The 14,755-nt window shown below is 36.6% G+C and overlaps 1 protein-coding gene across 22 annotated transcripts in view; it reads left to right on the top strand.

The window, feature by feature from the left end:
* DLG2 (discs large MAGUK scaffold protein 2) overlaps window positions 1–14,755 on the top strand; it is a 1,023,852-nt gene that overhangs the window by 810,014 nt on the left and 199,083 nt on the right. For all 22 annotated transcript variants that reach the window (XM_071556365.1, XM_071556356.1, XM_071556345.1 and 19 more), the window contains one exon: window positions 2,564–2,666. In XM_071556365.1, coding sequence (XP_071412466.1) covers window positions 2,564–2,666 — 103 coding nt within the window. The remainder of the gene's footprint in view (window positions 1–2,563; window positions 2,667–14,755) is intronic.

Below are 14,755 nucleotides of genomic sequence, written 5' to 3'. Positions count from 1 at the left end.
ACTCAGGAGCTCAGGAATTCAGGAATGTTCTTTAAGCTTTCCTTCTTCTTTCTTGGGACTCTCTCAAGGACTCCAATTATGAGAGGCACATAGATAAATCCTAATCCCTCTACTAAAGGAAAGGTTGTTTGGCTTCAAAATTTTCTTCAGAGACACAGAATCCAGGCTGATGTTTCCTTTATGGCATGTTAAGAGTACTGTGCTTCCTAAATTTAAGGATTCTGCTTGGACTTCACATTACCCAAACTGACATTATAGAGCTGAGTTAGTGAGTAATTGTAGTGCTGGTATATCTGTGCAGCATCAAATGTCAATAACACTGTCACTGATCAAAAGTAGGGCACAGCACCTCTTTTTCTAGAGCAGTAGCCTAAAGTTGTGTTCCTTCCAAGAAGCTGGTATTCTTCACAGAGGCTGCAAACTAAGTCCTATTTGGCATCATCTTCCTCTTTTGGTATTTTCAGGGCTGTGCATTAAAATATATGTTGTGACACTGAAAACTCTGATTCTCTTCTTTGTTCCTTTAGAGTTAACTTAATTATTGCCCTCTACAGGGCTACATTCCTAGCTGAATTTCCGTGAGTTTTTCCCAGGAGCCTGTAAGGCACAACTTTGATGAAAGCTTTTGAACATTTGGCTCTTTCTTTTTTTTTTCCTTTTTTTTTTTTTTGAAAACTTACACCATCCATTATAACAGCCATTGCTTTCAAACAAAGAGATGGGACAACTGAGGACTCTTGAGTATAGACAAATTATGAAGTTCATTATATTATATCTGCCCTATGTTCAGAATTTCTGTGTACAGTCAACAATTCTAGAGCATTATGTAGTCATCTGGATCAGAAATTGTGGTATCTTCTGGGCTTTATATTATTGCTATCACAAATTAGTTTTTCTAAGAATAATAGTCTAAATCCTGGTAAGGCCTAGATTTTGTCATGCAAATACTCAAGAAGCTTTTTGTGATGACGCTGGCAAACACTGGCACAGGTTACCCAGGGAAGTGGCAGATGCCCCATGCCTGGAAATCTTCAAGGTCCAGTTGGTTGCGGCGCTCTGAGAAGCTGATTGCTGAACACGTCCCTGCTCATTGCAGAGGGCCTTTGAAGAACCCAAACTATTCTACGACTCTGATTCTATGGCAAACAGTACTTGTATTCCCAACAGATCACATTCTCTAAAATGTGACGAAAGGCAGCAAGTTAAGATGGGCCAGTCTCTAAATGTTATTGATCAAAATTAATGTATTCATAAAAGACTCAATAGCTGCTAATTGTAAAGTTCTATGAAATCAAATTTATTTTTGTAAGCCTTAAAATTTGCTAAAATTTAAACAAAATAAACCCCATTTTTTAATATGTGCTTAGCCATCTTGTGACAGTAGTTAATAACCACAAATAGTTGCTATAGCTGAGTATTTGTATCTTTTGTTTTGGCCTGTTTGCCTGTTAAACCTATGACATGGTTCTCTTTCATTCCCCCACCCTTTATTTCCTTTCTGTTTTGCTTTTCTTGAACAAGCAGAAATGGATTTCTGTCTTGCTGAGGTTGCGACATGTCAAAAGTTTCCTGCTCTTCACTGAAACATTATGGAGTAGAAAGGTGTAGAAGTGAGAGGAAAGACAGATAAATACATAAAAAATACATAAATACATTCTTTTAAAAAAAGGAAATCTCACGCACTCCAGTATAGCCAGACAGTAACACAGGGTTCAAGTTATCGGAGCCATTAATAATTCTTTATATGAATTCTATCTCTTCCTTGGGATGCTGCTGACAAAACATGTAACATCGCAAATACAAATCAAAAGAGTTCTGAAACTACCCCTGAATTTTAGGGGTGGATTATCTACTCTATTCTTTTCTGTTCCACTTCCATTGCTTATGTAGCAAAAAATTACTAAGAAAAAGGAACCTTATGGAAAGTTCTGTAAATGTTGAACAGGCAGCATTGAGGAAGCTGCATTTGATAGCAACTCTGTTGATGTCATGTGCAGTATATGGGGGTATTTCTAGGTAATAATAGGAAGGGTTGTATAAATGGGAAACAATAGATGGGGTTTTGCTCTGAAAGTTCTCCAGACAGCAGCTTTTGTTAGACAAGCTCTATATATAAATCCAGGTATCCCTGATGCTACTGACTGGGCTTGCAGAGTGTGGCTGAAGCAGAGGTTTCCTTGCTATCAGTATTCTACAGTGACCTTCAAGCACCACAGAACATTTATCTTTTCATACTTATATATTAAATGATATTGATTGATGAAGAGATAACCAAAAATGTGAACACAGTAGAGCAGGAAACTCTCAAAAATAGTGGTCAGAGAATATGCATAAATAAGTAGTCAAACTATGGGATGTGTGGTCCTAGTGCTGATCCTCATGGACAGTCACAGGTAATATCCTACCAGCCTTTCTGATATTGTACTTTTGCTTTTGCAATCTGGGCAATCTGACCTTTACATCCATGAGATATTTACAAAAAAAAACCAACAACAACAAAAAACTTCTATCTTTCTTTCTAATGTTAAACTACTCAGAGCTGTTGTTTTCCTTCCTTCCACAGGTGAATGGTATTGATCTTCGAGGTGCTACCCATGAGCAGGCAGCAGCTGCGCTCAAAGGAGCTGGGCAGACGGTAACGATCATAGCACAATACCAGCCGGAGGGTAAGTAAAACAATGCACTGAAAGACATATGGCCAAAGAGAAGTGCTTTGAAGCCACTCATTTAACAGTATGAGGCTGTTGGAGATAGTGAGTTTCCAAGCTATCATCAGCAGTCATCTGGAATGAAAATTAAAGTGACAATTCTATCCCAAGGAAATGGCACTATTTTAGTCACAGACATGGCTTTTGGAAGTATTTTATGCAACTATAAGAGCTGTCTTTAAATGTGCATATAATAAGGCAATAATCCACACTTAGTTTATCATTTTATTCTCATTAGTGCTCTTTTTATGTTCTCTTCTATTCTCCCCCTGGAGACAGGTGGTGCAAAAGGCAGGCTAAGAAAGAACAGAAACGCCAGGAAGATCTGACATTAATTCTAATCTGAGTGTTTGAAGTAAACAAAAATGAATACTTCCTGCAGAATGTATAGAGCTTCCCATGATTACTTTCGGATTACAGTTTCCTTGTACCTTCAGGGCAATTAGACCTGGATAACAGGTACTCATTAGAGAAAATGACAGTTTTCTAAATAAAAGATTCAAGATTTAGCAAAATGTAAGACATTTTAAAGTGGGATGTATCTCATCCAAATTTTGCTGTCTAATAGTTAGCCTTCTAGAGGTTGAAATAGTTATAATGGGAAGAAGTAGGCACTGATTGATTTGGAGTCCAGAATTAAAGGGCAAATCTCCTCTTTGTTGTCCATGAGCAGTGACCCAAATGACTATCTGAGGTTCTCAAGGAATTTGTGAAAGCAATATTATTTTCTGGTGGGAACTAAAGATGGTTTTCCTCTGCAGTAGTTGTTAGTGTGAAAGTCTTGCCAGATTAATTCATCAAGTACAGGTGTCTGTGAAGATATGCTGGCACTGTGTTATCGGTTTGCAGTAAACAGCTCTAGTGCAATTCACAAGTCCTGCTACAACCTGTTAACACAGGCTGTTGATTCTGCCTGATTGTGCCCAGCCTAGAACACATGTAGGTCTCAGGTGAATCAATAGCTCTAATAACATGCTCAGCCAGTCAGGTTTTTCCAGAGAAGATTAATTAGCACTGTCAGGATTTATCCAATATGATACTTTCTTTTTTTTCCTCTGGATCCTGATGATAATACACGAATTGAAAAACAGTAGCTATTTTAGTTAAATACACAAGTCTGCTTCAGATCTGGAATCAAGCATACATTTATTAGTTTATCTGCACTTGAGTCACCAAACAGAATAAATTAGGCCATACTGAGAAATGCACAGATGAGAACAAATGAAATTGAAAGAAGCTGTCTTTAGTTAAATAATTTGAACATATTTATATAAAAATGCATAAGTAATAATCAGTGTTATTTAAAAGAAAAAGTATTGGAAAGCAATTCCATTACAGATAGCTATCCAAACTGGATTCTGAATGAAACCCATGTTCCTATTAGTTCCAGCAGTCTTGTTTGCTGTCTAGTGATTTTATACTGCAATTATCACCATGGTGTCTGAGTACTTGTAGCAATCACTGGCATTTCACAGTTGTTCTATGCCATTGTTAATACACAAAAAAGGACATCGCTCAACAGCTTTTTCCTATTATAAATGAACTTTTAGTAGACATACTTTTACCCTACATTTTAGAAGCTCTATACTGTGTCAAATTTGGGTTTAGTGAACATGTAATTCAAATGATGCTGATGAAATCCATCAAGTATTATGTTGCATATTTATATAGCTTTTCCTCTAGCATTGCTCCATTCACCAAAAACCTGTTGAGGGCAGACTAGTCCCAGCTGTGTGACTTCTTGTCAGTGAAGAAAAGCCAGTTTTCTGTTTCAGTCAGGTAGCTCAAAACACACCAGAGTGAAGCTTATGAGGAACAATCCCTGAAAGTTAGCCTTTTTATAGTAAATGATTGAATCTCTAAAGGTAGTGAGGGTATACTCAATAGTTGTTTAGAATGTGTTATCTTACTGCTGAAGCATTTATTTTAATGTGAGATGCTGGTTAATGCAAACTGCATAAATCAGATGTGAAAATCCCCAACAGGCAAGAAAGACAAAACAATTTTTAAACAATTGTTTAAGTGACCTTCTCAGATAATTATTTAAGATTTACAGTTCAAACAGGAAAGCATAAATGCTTACTTTATTCTAAAGGTATTGTAGAACTCTTTTTCTCCTGTCTTTGAAATTTATACCTGATTTCTTATTTAACAGTCTTACCTTGTTGCATATATTGGAACATAGTCATAAAATAGAGTCTTAAAATTGTACAACTGTCCTTCCCTCTGGAGCTTCTCACTTTAAAACACTTCCAAAACTGGTAAAGTACATAAGTGAAGTAAGCTTTATACTTCCACTAGAAGTTCTGATTTGTTGTTACTACAGCTTCAGGTTTTTGGAGGAGATCCAATAATAGCCACTGCAAATATTAACCAGTACTTTTTTTAATCTTTTCCAGATTATTAAGCCGTTAGATGCTGTTGCAAACAAAAATATTCAATGAAACCTTTAGCTATTGATATTTTACTTATTGAGTGACAATGATATAAGTACCAGTCAATACTATAAGCCAGCTGGTGATTAGCAATTAAAATTGTGAGTAGAAAAACCTTATGCTCCAATAATTTAGTTTTTATGCAGTAAAGAAAAGCTTGCAGCACATTTGTCTTGGCAATTTCTCCAAAAACAAATAATACGCTATGGTGTGGGAAGAAAATCAGGTGGATATTGTAGAAACAGCTTTCAAAGTTTAAAGGTCTCTTTTCCTTATTTCTAACAGAAGTTCATCTAAGCCTCATATGAACTCCCCTCACGTTAATGTGTAGAGTCTTGGCAGCAAATCTCATGAGAATGGTAACTCCTGCAAAAAAATCCTAGTGCTTGCCATCAAATAGCTTTTCCTCTCGATATTATGGCCCTTTTGTTTTCATCCTGCCTGTAATACACAAATGCAGAGATGAGCAAAGATAAGACAGAATAGCATCACTTTTTTTGAATGCTGTCAGACCTGTGTTTGGTGATGGTCCTCCACAGAACCACAGTGCCTAACCCTCAGATGAAAGTGGTCTTGGTGAAAATTCTGTAAAAGAGCATAGATGCTGTGAACAAAGGGAGAATGGAAGATAAGTGGTGATTTCATGTGAAAGAGTTGAATGGAAATACAAAGGATAGTATAAAGAATGAAGAAACAGCTCCTCAGTTCTGCTCTTCAGTCTCTGTTTTCCTCATTTATACTCACCACCTTTAATTCCTTCATCTCTCTGAGAAACAGAATGGAAAAAAGAGGTATGAAAATCCAAACAGAAATGTGAATTCTGTGAACAAAATTATGGAAAGATTATTAAGAGCAAAAGGGAAAAAAATCATAGAAATTAAAAAAGAGTTCAGCAGTAAGAGTATGTATCTAGGAACAGCAGCCATAACTCTGGGCTTTTTGAGTGATTCCTTACTTTCGTTTTAAAAACTGGAAGTAACCTGTGTACTGTATCTTATATACATATGTATTGTGTAAATGGAGATCAAGTAATGTTAAGCATCATGATCTTATAATTGTCATTGTGGATTAAGTTCATATGGATGTTTATGGATATATTCAGTCTACACTAAATAGTCCACACAGGCTTCAGGCTTGAAAAAGATAAACCTTCATAGTCACATGAAGCTCACATCTTCTGCAAATGGTTGATATAAAAGTAAAGAGAATTTAAGGACCAAAAGCTACTTGGAATAAAATTAGAAGAGGAACCAACCACTTACATTTAGCTTTGCATTCCAATTTTTAATAGTCTTGGCAGAATTTTAACTTTTCTCTCTGCTTAGCAGCTCTCAGATGTCTTTTAAAACATTGTATAAAACCAGTGCAAAATAAAAATCTGAGCCTGGAAAATAATCTTAGGGTGGAACAGTGTACCCCTATTAAACAGTTGAGAAGAAATTAAAATGGGAATATATATCCCACAGTGAAATACATTTTACTCTTCCAGGTTTTTATCCAGGACATAGTTTGATTTTAATGGCTACAGTTGTAAATTACAGCCCAGTATGGAAGGAGTTAAGAAAAAACATTTTGTCAGTTAAAATGAGATACATTTTTAATGGAAAGTGAACTTTGGTTGAAATAGTGACAATTTGTCCTGAAAGAGACAGCTTGGGAGTGGGGGCAGACAGAGTACTGAAGCTGCTGAAAAGCTTTATTGCACATTTTAGTCTGGAATGTTTACATTCCTTCCCCCTGCGGCAGTGTGAAAGGGTAAAGTGTAGCCCTAAGATTTTTACAAAATCTTCCGTGTCAGTGGTCTGCAAGCTGAGCTGTGCTGCATTGCAGTATCTCTGCAGCTCTTCCCTCACAGCAGTCCCTGGAAAACCGTTAAACCGATTGGAAGTGTCATCTGCTTGAAATCTTTCGAGCGAGCCAATTAAGCAACTCTCCTAGCAGCTTGGATATAGGGAAAACATTCATTGATTACAGTTTGATTAGAGGAGCTGACACTGAAGAGGTTAAAAAGTTATTAAAGTGGGGGAGTTTCTGCTTTATTGCTTTTTGCATGAGCTGCTGCTTGGTGGCTGTGCTTGCACCTGTCGTGAGGCAAGTGGCTCTTTGACATAAGGGAAGAGGATGAGAGGGAGAGACACTTTTATAGACACTGCCTGTCCTTGCAGGCATTAGCTAAGGAACTTTTTGAAGAGCTGCACCTAAGCATCTCTTGGCAGCTGTGAAACTAAATTCACTTTTCAGTTCTTTTGCTCCTGAATCTGGAAGGCTCCATGGTGATTGGACCTAACTTTCGTAAGCAGCCCCAGCTTTTATGAAAGCACACCCCTGATCTTCCACATTTGTCTGACCTGCAGATGCAGGACATCTGCTCCTTTGGAAATACCAGATGAAAAACCCAGAATTCACTTTTGCAGGTCTCTGAAGTCATAGGTAATTTTTAGCCCTTTCCCCCTTTCATTCCCTGTTCGTGCCTCAAAATACAAACACTTGTCTCCTGTTTTGGTACAACAGTCTCATAAATTCCTGATTCAGACATTTAACCTTTCCAGATGCTGTGGGAATTAGATAGACAGAAAATATCTCGAAAGAATAAATAATTGTATTTATTCATCTTTGTGTAGGTTACTTCTATCCCTTGAAATGTCAATGGTCATGTTAAAGGTCCCTTTTCCCAGCTGTTGAAAATTAGTGTAGCTTAATTACTTGGATAAAGTTGCAATACAGCAGTTGGCTTTCACCTGGAGGCCACTGTATCCAATTGCCAAAGAATGCAAGATATTAGAGTTGTATTTCGTGTATGTGTATTAAAGAACATAACATAATCTTGGAACAACCAAACTGGATCTGACCAAAAGCCCATTTGCTGAGGATCCAGTTTCCAGCAGAAGCCAGCAGCTTAGGGAGAGAACAGGATAAGCACATAGTGATACTTGCATTGTGTACTGTCCTACTGACCAGGTGGAGTGAAAACCCTCTTTTTATCCTCAGGTGGAAAATACCACCACTATAAAGATTAGTGAAAGAAAAAATTTAGAATTATATTTCATAGATTTTGCTGATGAAGTTCAGTGAGAAGCTTCGTCCATTTTTTTAAATTACAAAAATTGAGAAAGAAGGAGTAATATAAAAAAGGAAGCTCAACATTATGGTAATGTATTTTTTCTCCTTGTATTCAAACTTTTTTTTTTACTCAATACCACAAGAGGAGAAGCGTTTTCCTTAACAGAGAAATTTGTTATTTCAGATCCTAATTCATTGATAATAGTTGGTAATACACCAAAGTTCTCCTATGCAGAAGAGAAGAACTTCTTCAAATAGCAATAATAAAGGCTGCTTTTTTTTACTGCTCTTTCTACCGTGCCATCTCCAACTCTACTGTTTCCTTATATGCCCATAAAGTTTGTTTACTAAGTTGCAGAATAGTAAATTATTTTCTCTAGCTGATGAAATGCCAGGCCTGTGCCTCCCTTGTCCTAAATGAGATTGCTCAGAGCCACGATTCAACCTGGCCTTGACTGTTTCAGGGATGATATGACAGATGATGCTGTCAAAACTAGTTCTCCTTCCTCTTAATATATTTTGCTTCAAAAAAACACCAGAGTTCACTTAGAAAGAAATTGCCTCTTTGTTGCAGAGATTTCTGTGTAAATTAAGATGTTTAACAGGGCTATGTGACTGCAACACACAACTTCACGTAATGCACCAAATTATATTTGTGTGTTCAGACTTAAAACACTGACATTTAAGCTAATCCTTGGGTGCTCCAAGTTGTGTTAGAACTTAATATTCAAGGTTAACTGTTGAGAATGGTATTTGCTGTGTTTCCTTTGATACAGTAAGTACAACTTTGGTACATTTAGGACAAATGCAACAGTGCCAAGATAGTAACCACTTGTCTGGCCATGCAAGGTCTTTACCTTAAGTATACCTTTTGTGCTTCTAATTGCTGCTTACTATTTAGAATGTACTGTTCTTGGTTCTTACATTGTTGGAGCAAAGTCTTTAAGTTTGCAATTTTATCGAAAGTTTCACACTATTTTTACTTCAATAAAAAGCCCTAAAGCATATTTAAAATTAAAAGGGTGGTTTAAAAGCCTCCCTGATCCACTTTCAAATTAGTATCTCACATCACAGCATTTCTCTTTTCCTGAGCTGTCTTCACCATGGCTTCCACTCTAGTGCAGATTAACCCTGGTCCCAAAGTGACTCCATGTTCATGGGCATTGCCCCAGCACAGACAGGTGTTTCTGGGGTACTTCAGGTGCCACAGCTGAAGAAGCACCAGGGATTACAAATGTTCCTATAAAGTCAAGTCTTTTTAGGATTCTCCTAAGATATTAAAGGTTCCATTTTAATTCCTCTCTTAAATTTAAAGATCACATTCCCAGTTGAGTTACGCAGTGTAAACCATACAACACTGAGTATTTCATAAGCAAATTCTAATATCTTTTTTTTCCTTCTTAAAATGTCAAAAAATGTCATGATACATGAAAACAAGTTTTGGATAATTTTTTTTATGTTTTTCTGAAGATTCACTTGTGTTTAATGTAGTCATCCCTATCTGCTAGACCGTATTTGCTGTTTCCTCACAGACTCCAGAGCTTTCTTATTTCCCATTTTCATGAATGTTTCAGCTTAAGTGCTTATTTTTTCACTCAGTCATATTTAGCTCTTGTTTCTATCAGCAGACTTTAAATTTCCTTGACTAGTTTCTTCATTAAAGAATATACAGTTGTCAAAGTCAACTGTAGGAAATCGTGCAAGGAAAGCATGATTTCCTTTTAAAACCCATGTTTTCTTTGTTCCATTTTGAATGTGAAAACATGAAGTTATGTGGTTGTTTGGGGTTTTTTGGTAGTTCTTTCTTTAAGTTCCATTTGTAGTCCAGGTCCTGTCTAGTTTTGGTTCTTCATATGCAGCCTGCTGTGCTTGGTTATGTTTATATGCACATGGAAAAAGTGAATCTGTTAAATCCTCTTGCTTGAGATTATGAACTACTTTTCTTTGACTATTTATTAATTAAACTGTAGTATTTTCCACTTTTTCTGTTTTGTTGAGGTAATCGTTAATGAGTCTTGTTGGGAATTCAAATAAAGAGTTGATTTGCTTTTTGCAGCTGCTGTTATCTTTGCAGCTGCTAATGTGTTGTGTATGAGCTACAATATCTTCCCCCTTTTCTTCCTTGTTTTAGAGTTCGCTAACCTGAAATCCCTTTCCCCTGTGGTTTTGCCCTTAGCTGACAGCTTTTTCAGAAAACAAGACCTTCTTTCAATGGCAAAGACATGTATGGATTTGTGTCCTGGCCTTTTTGAAGGGTGTATACTGCTGAGTGAGCAGAGGGGAGCCCAGGCGTAATTCACTTTAGAACCAGCATGAGGGAAAATCTTGGCATTATTTCTGAACCCATTTCAGTGTTTCTTTTCTCAATCTCATTCTTTTTTTTAATTTCTTACTGTACTTTTCAGCTAGAAAAAATGCATTTCATTAAAAGTTTTGTTTACTTTCAATTTTTACTTTTCAAGCAATAAATTTTACCAACACTTTTAGTGTTTTAATACTTTCACAATGACATAATTTCATACATCATATGACTTGAGAAGCTCATATTTATTTCCATCTATTTCCTTTAAAATGTGTTCTCTTTCTTATTGACTTTTGCACTTTGCAAAGACATAGTTGGTTTATTTGTTGTTTTGATTTTGAGTTACCTTCAGGGTCAGGGTTTTTTTCCTTCTTTTCTTACAGGTAATATAAGTCTGTCCTACCTTATTGCTACTGCCTCTCCTAGTCTTCATAGTATCTTACACAACTTCAAATTAAAAGGCTGTTATGGTAACTGGTAACTGGCCCTGGGTGACTGGACTATTAAAGATGCTGAAGACTTCACAAAAATATTTTTTATCCAAAGACTTTAACACGTTTTATTATATTAGAGTTCAGAAACCCACTAGAAACCTGTTTTTCTCTGCCTTTGGGTGAACTACTTCATATAGAGACATGACTGAAAATACAAAATAGTTCATTACCTGGATGAATTTCCACAATATAGTCACTATTACCAATGCTCATGTGCTTAAACTAAATAATACTAAAATATAGGTTCTGTACAATTCATGTGTGTTTAGAATATGTCCCCAGAGAATATGAATTCTAAGATTGAACCTTTCTCTGCATTAATTTATGTACTGAGCAAATAAGATGTTTTGGGTTGAAATTAAAAGTATATTCTCCTGGTGTTTCCTAGATATCTACTCTTGAATCTCTTGAACAGAAAAAAATTAAGTAGTATTACTTTCAAATCTATCTGGTAATTTCAAGGTGCATTTGCATCAGTGTTTGATTAGAAAGACAAATTAAAGAGAGAATTTCTGGTGTCATTTTCTCTGCTTGCAAAACTCCAGCAAGGGAGAAAGAGCAACTGTAGGAGATTGTGGTGAGGTACTGGCACAAGTTGCTCACAGACTTTTTGGATGCCACCTTCCTGGAACTGTTCAAGGCCAGGTTGGATGGGGCCATGAGCAACCTGGTCTAGTGGAAAGTTCCCTGCCCATGGCACAGAAGTTGGAACTGGGTGATCTTTCAGGTCCTTTCCAACCCAAACTGTTGTGTGATTCTGTGATTGATTCTGTGATCCAAAGGGATGAAGGTTTCCGAAAGGATATGGAGATTATCGGCTGCTTCTGGAGATCTCATGCTGAGGAAAGACAGCAAGTCTGACATAAAGTGACAGCTGTTATGGTAGCATTGCTGAGTATCACAGGAGACAACAGCATATCAAGGTTTTTCTTGGCCCAGTGCTGTGGCTGCTGCCCGCACAAAATTCTCACTGCGCATTAGGGACAGTCTTTCATGATTTGTATTTTTAAAGTTTATAGTTCTTGACACATACAGTGATTTTAAATCTATTACAGAGCTAAACAAATATAAACAAAGAAAAAGTAATTTTTTTTCCATTAAATGGAGCCTTTGGCTAAGCTGCTTCCCTGAGGTCTCTCAGGCAGTTGAGCAATGTAATTCTCTCTGAGGTCATTCATCCTTTGTTCATGAGATTAGTCTCTACATCAGCTATAGAGGGAATATCAACGATTAACTTAGATGGGATGGACGAAGTTAAAGAAAGATGAATTGACCTCTTCTAGTGCCCCTGGGAAGGAGCTCCAAGTGCTATGCAAATACGAAATGTCTTTCCCCAACTCAACAGGTGAACCACTAATAAAGCCAGAAAGAAATTAATTGAGCTTTATGCCTTCAGTTCATCTCTGGAATAATTCTTGAGGCAAGTTAATGAAGTCATTATTTTGACGGGAGTAGATTAAAATGGTAAAAATCACAGACAAAGTTGTGATTCCAGTAGAAAAATAACAAAATTAAGGGTTTCAAGATAAGAAAGGAAATTGCAAGAAAATTATATATTGTAACTTGAATTCTAGATAATTGGTTGGTTAGTTTGAATTTATTACCTATGACCAAGAATGATGACAGTGTGTGATAAATGAAACATAAAGTGTGCGCTATTTAAAGAGAGAGGGCAAAGAGGTAGAGGGAAGATCTACACAGGTGTTCCTAAGTGCTGCACTTGCATGCACAGTTTTTTTAAGGATTTCACTTACAACAGTGAATAACTACCCTGCTGCCTGTGATTTCGTAACTCCAATCTGTGCCTACTGAGAGTAGGAATAAAAGGGATCTTTAGCAAAAGTAAAAATAGGGATTCAAGGTGCACTTAATGGATGACCGTGGCATTATTAAGACAAACAGAAATGCTATTGATTAGACTTTTATGTATGCTCACATACAGACATCTACAGACACACAGTCATTGGAAACTGGGATTTGGGATCCACGGCCCAGATTTTAAGAGCTGTATGGGGTGCTTGCAAGAGATTTCATTGCATCTGTCATACGTCACACATTGTTAGATTGTAGGTGCATGTGAAGGGTAAGTAAGAAGTTAAACAGCATCAGATCACACACTAAGCTGTGCCCGAGATAAAACTATTTTTCAGCAAGTTAATTCAATGCCTCTGAAAGTCTTTACTACTAAGCTACCTCTACAATAAATTCCCTTATTTCCATTATCTTGATCTACGTCATTCTTTCTTACATTACTTGCCTCTTTGTGGCTGTTAAGATGGCAGTTGACCAGAGGAATAAGAATCAGATTTAGACTTCATTGGCAGCCTCAATACTGCAGACTCATTAAAAATACTTCTGAATAGTCATTGAAAGAATGCCATATGTCGTGTCAGCTTCAAAAAACCCCTCTTTTCAATACTAATTTTGAGTAAGAAAACCTTCATATGATAGAAAAATGCATTGAAATTACAATGTACCTTTGATTTTATCCTCTCTCACCTGTATGAGTTACTGTATAATGGCTAAATTAGAAAATGAAGTGAAAGCCTAAGTAAATGGAATTTTTTAAATTAAATATTAACCTCAGTTCCTGTTACAAAGTTTAAAGATACAACTTCAGTTATCTACAGTTAAAATTTCCATATATTTTAAACTGAGAATTAATCTTCTTTTAGAAGCTCTAGTGTTTGAACAGAAGTAATTTTATCCCCTGGTTTCAGGCTTGAAGGTGGTTTCAGCAATATTATAGTCAATATTTTCTAAGCCAGGTGCACAAAATTAAGCTCTGAAAGAGAAATATTCTGATCTGAGTTATCTGACTGATAATTTCTCATAAAACTCAGTTTAATCATATTTTATAGCTTAAGCGTGGACTTATAAGTCTGGCATAGGTCACCTTTCAGCAAAGTTTATTATTAGACATCTCTAAGTACTTTCTAGAGACTTTCTAATTTCTTCTGCAATTTTCAAAGGAAATGTGAGACTAAACCAAGCAGTAAATCGTTTTAGCTATTATAAAAATTATTTTTAGCATTTAATTTTATAAGCACATTTGATTTTCAATGGTTTACACAGAACCACTCAGACTTATACAGAAAATTCAGGTTTTCCAAGCTTTGAACAATGTTTCTAAATATTGTGTTTAATTGTTGCTTGAGTACTGTTTGATGCTTAAATACGCAAACCAAAATGTGTAACAAGCATGTTGCGAGACAGTCAAGTTACTTTAGATTCAGTTTAATATTTATGTCTCCTAGACAAAAATTTTTCATTTTCTTGGACAGTATCAGAGGACAGGGTTTTGTTGCTCTTGTTTTGTTTGGTTTTTTCCCCCCATTAAATCTGGATCCTTATTTTGTCTACATTGGGCTGTCAAAGCTGATGTCAAACTCATCAGTTGCTTTTACAAGCCTTGCTACACAGAGTTCCAGGATATTTTTATGTGGTGGTAAACTACAACAGTTGTAGATCAGACCAGGTCTTCATAAACCTTGAATCATAGGATCCTAGAACATCCTGAATTAAAAGGGACCCACAAGGATCATTGAGTCCAACTCATGACCCTGTGCAAACAGCCCCAAGCATCACATCATGTGCCCGAGAGTATTGTCCAAGCCCTTGTTGAACTCTGTCAGGCTTTGTGCTGTGACCACTTCCCTGGGAAGCCAGATCCAGTGCCCAACTACCCTCTGCATGAAGAATCCCTTTTCTAAAATCCAAGTTAAACCTCCCCTGTCAAAACTTCATGCCATTCCC

The sequence above is a fragment of the Pithys albifrons genome, chromosome 1 (genome assembly GCF_047495875.1).
Source record: "Pithys albifrons albifrons isolate INPA30051 chromosome 1, PitAlb_v1, whole genome shotgun sequence".
Lineage (NCBI taxonomy): Eukaryota > Metazoa > Chordata > Aves > Passeriformes > Thamnophilidae > Pithys > Pithys albifrons.
Note: the sequence above shows the minus strand (reverse complement) of the source record. Positions and strands in the feature narration are given on the sequence as shown.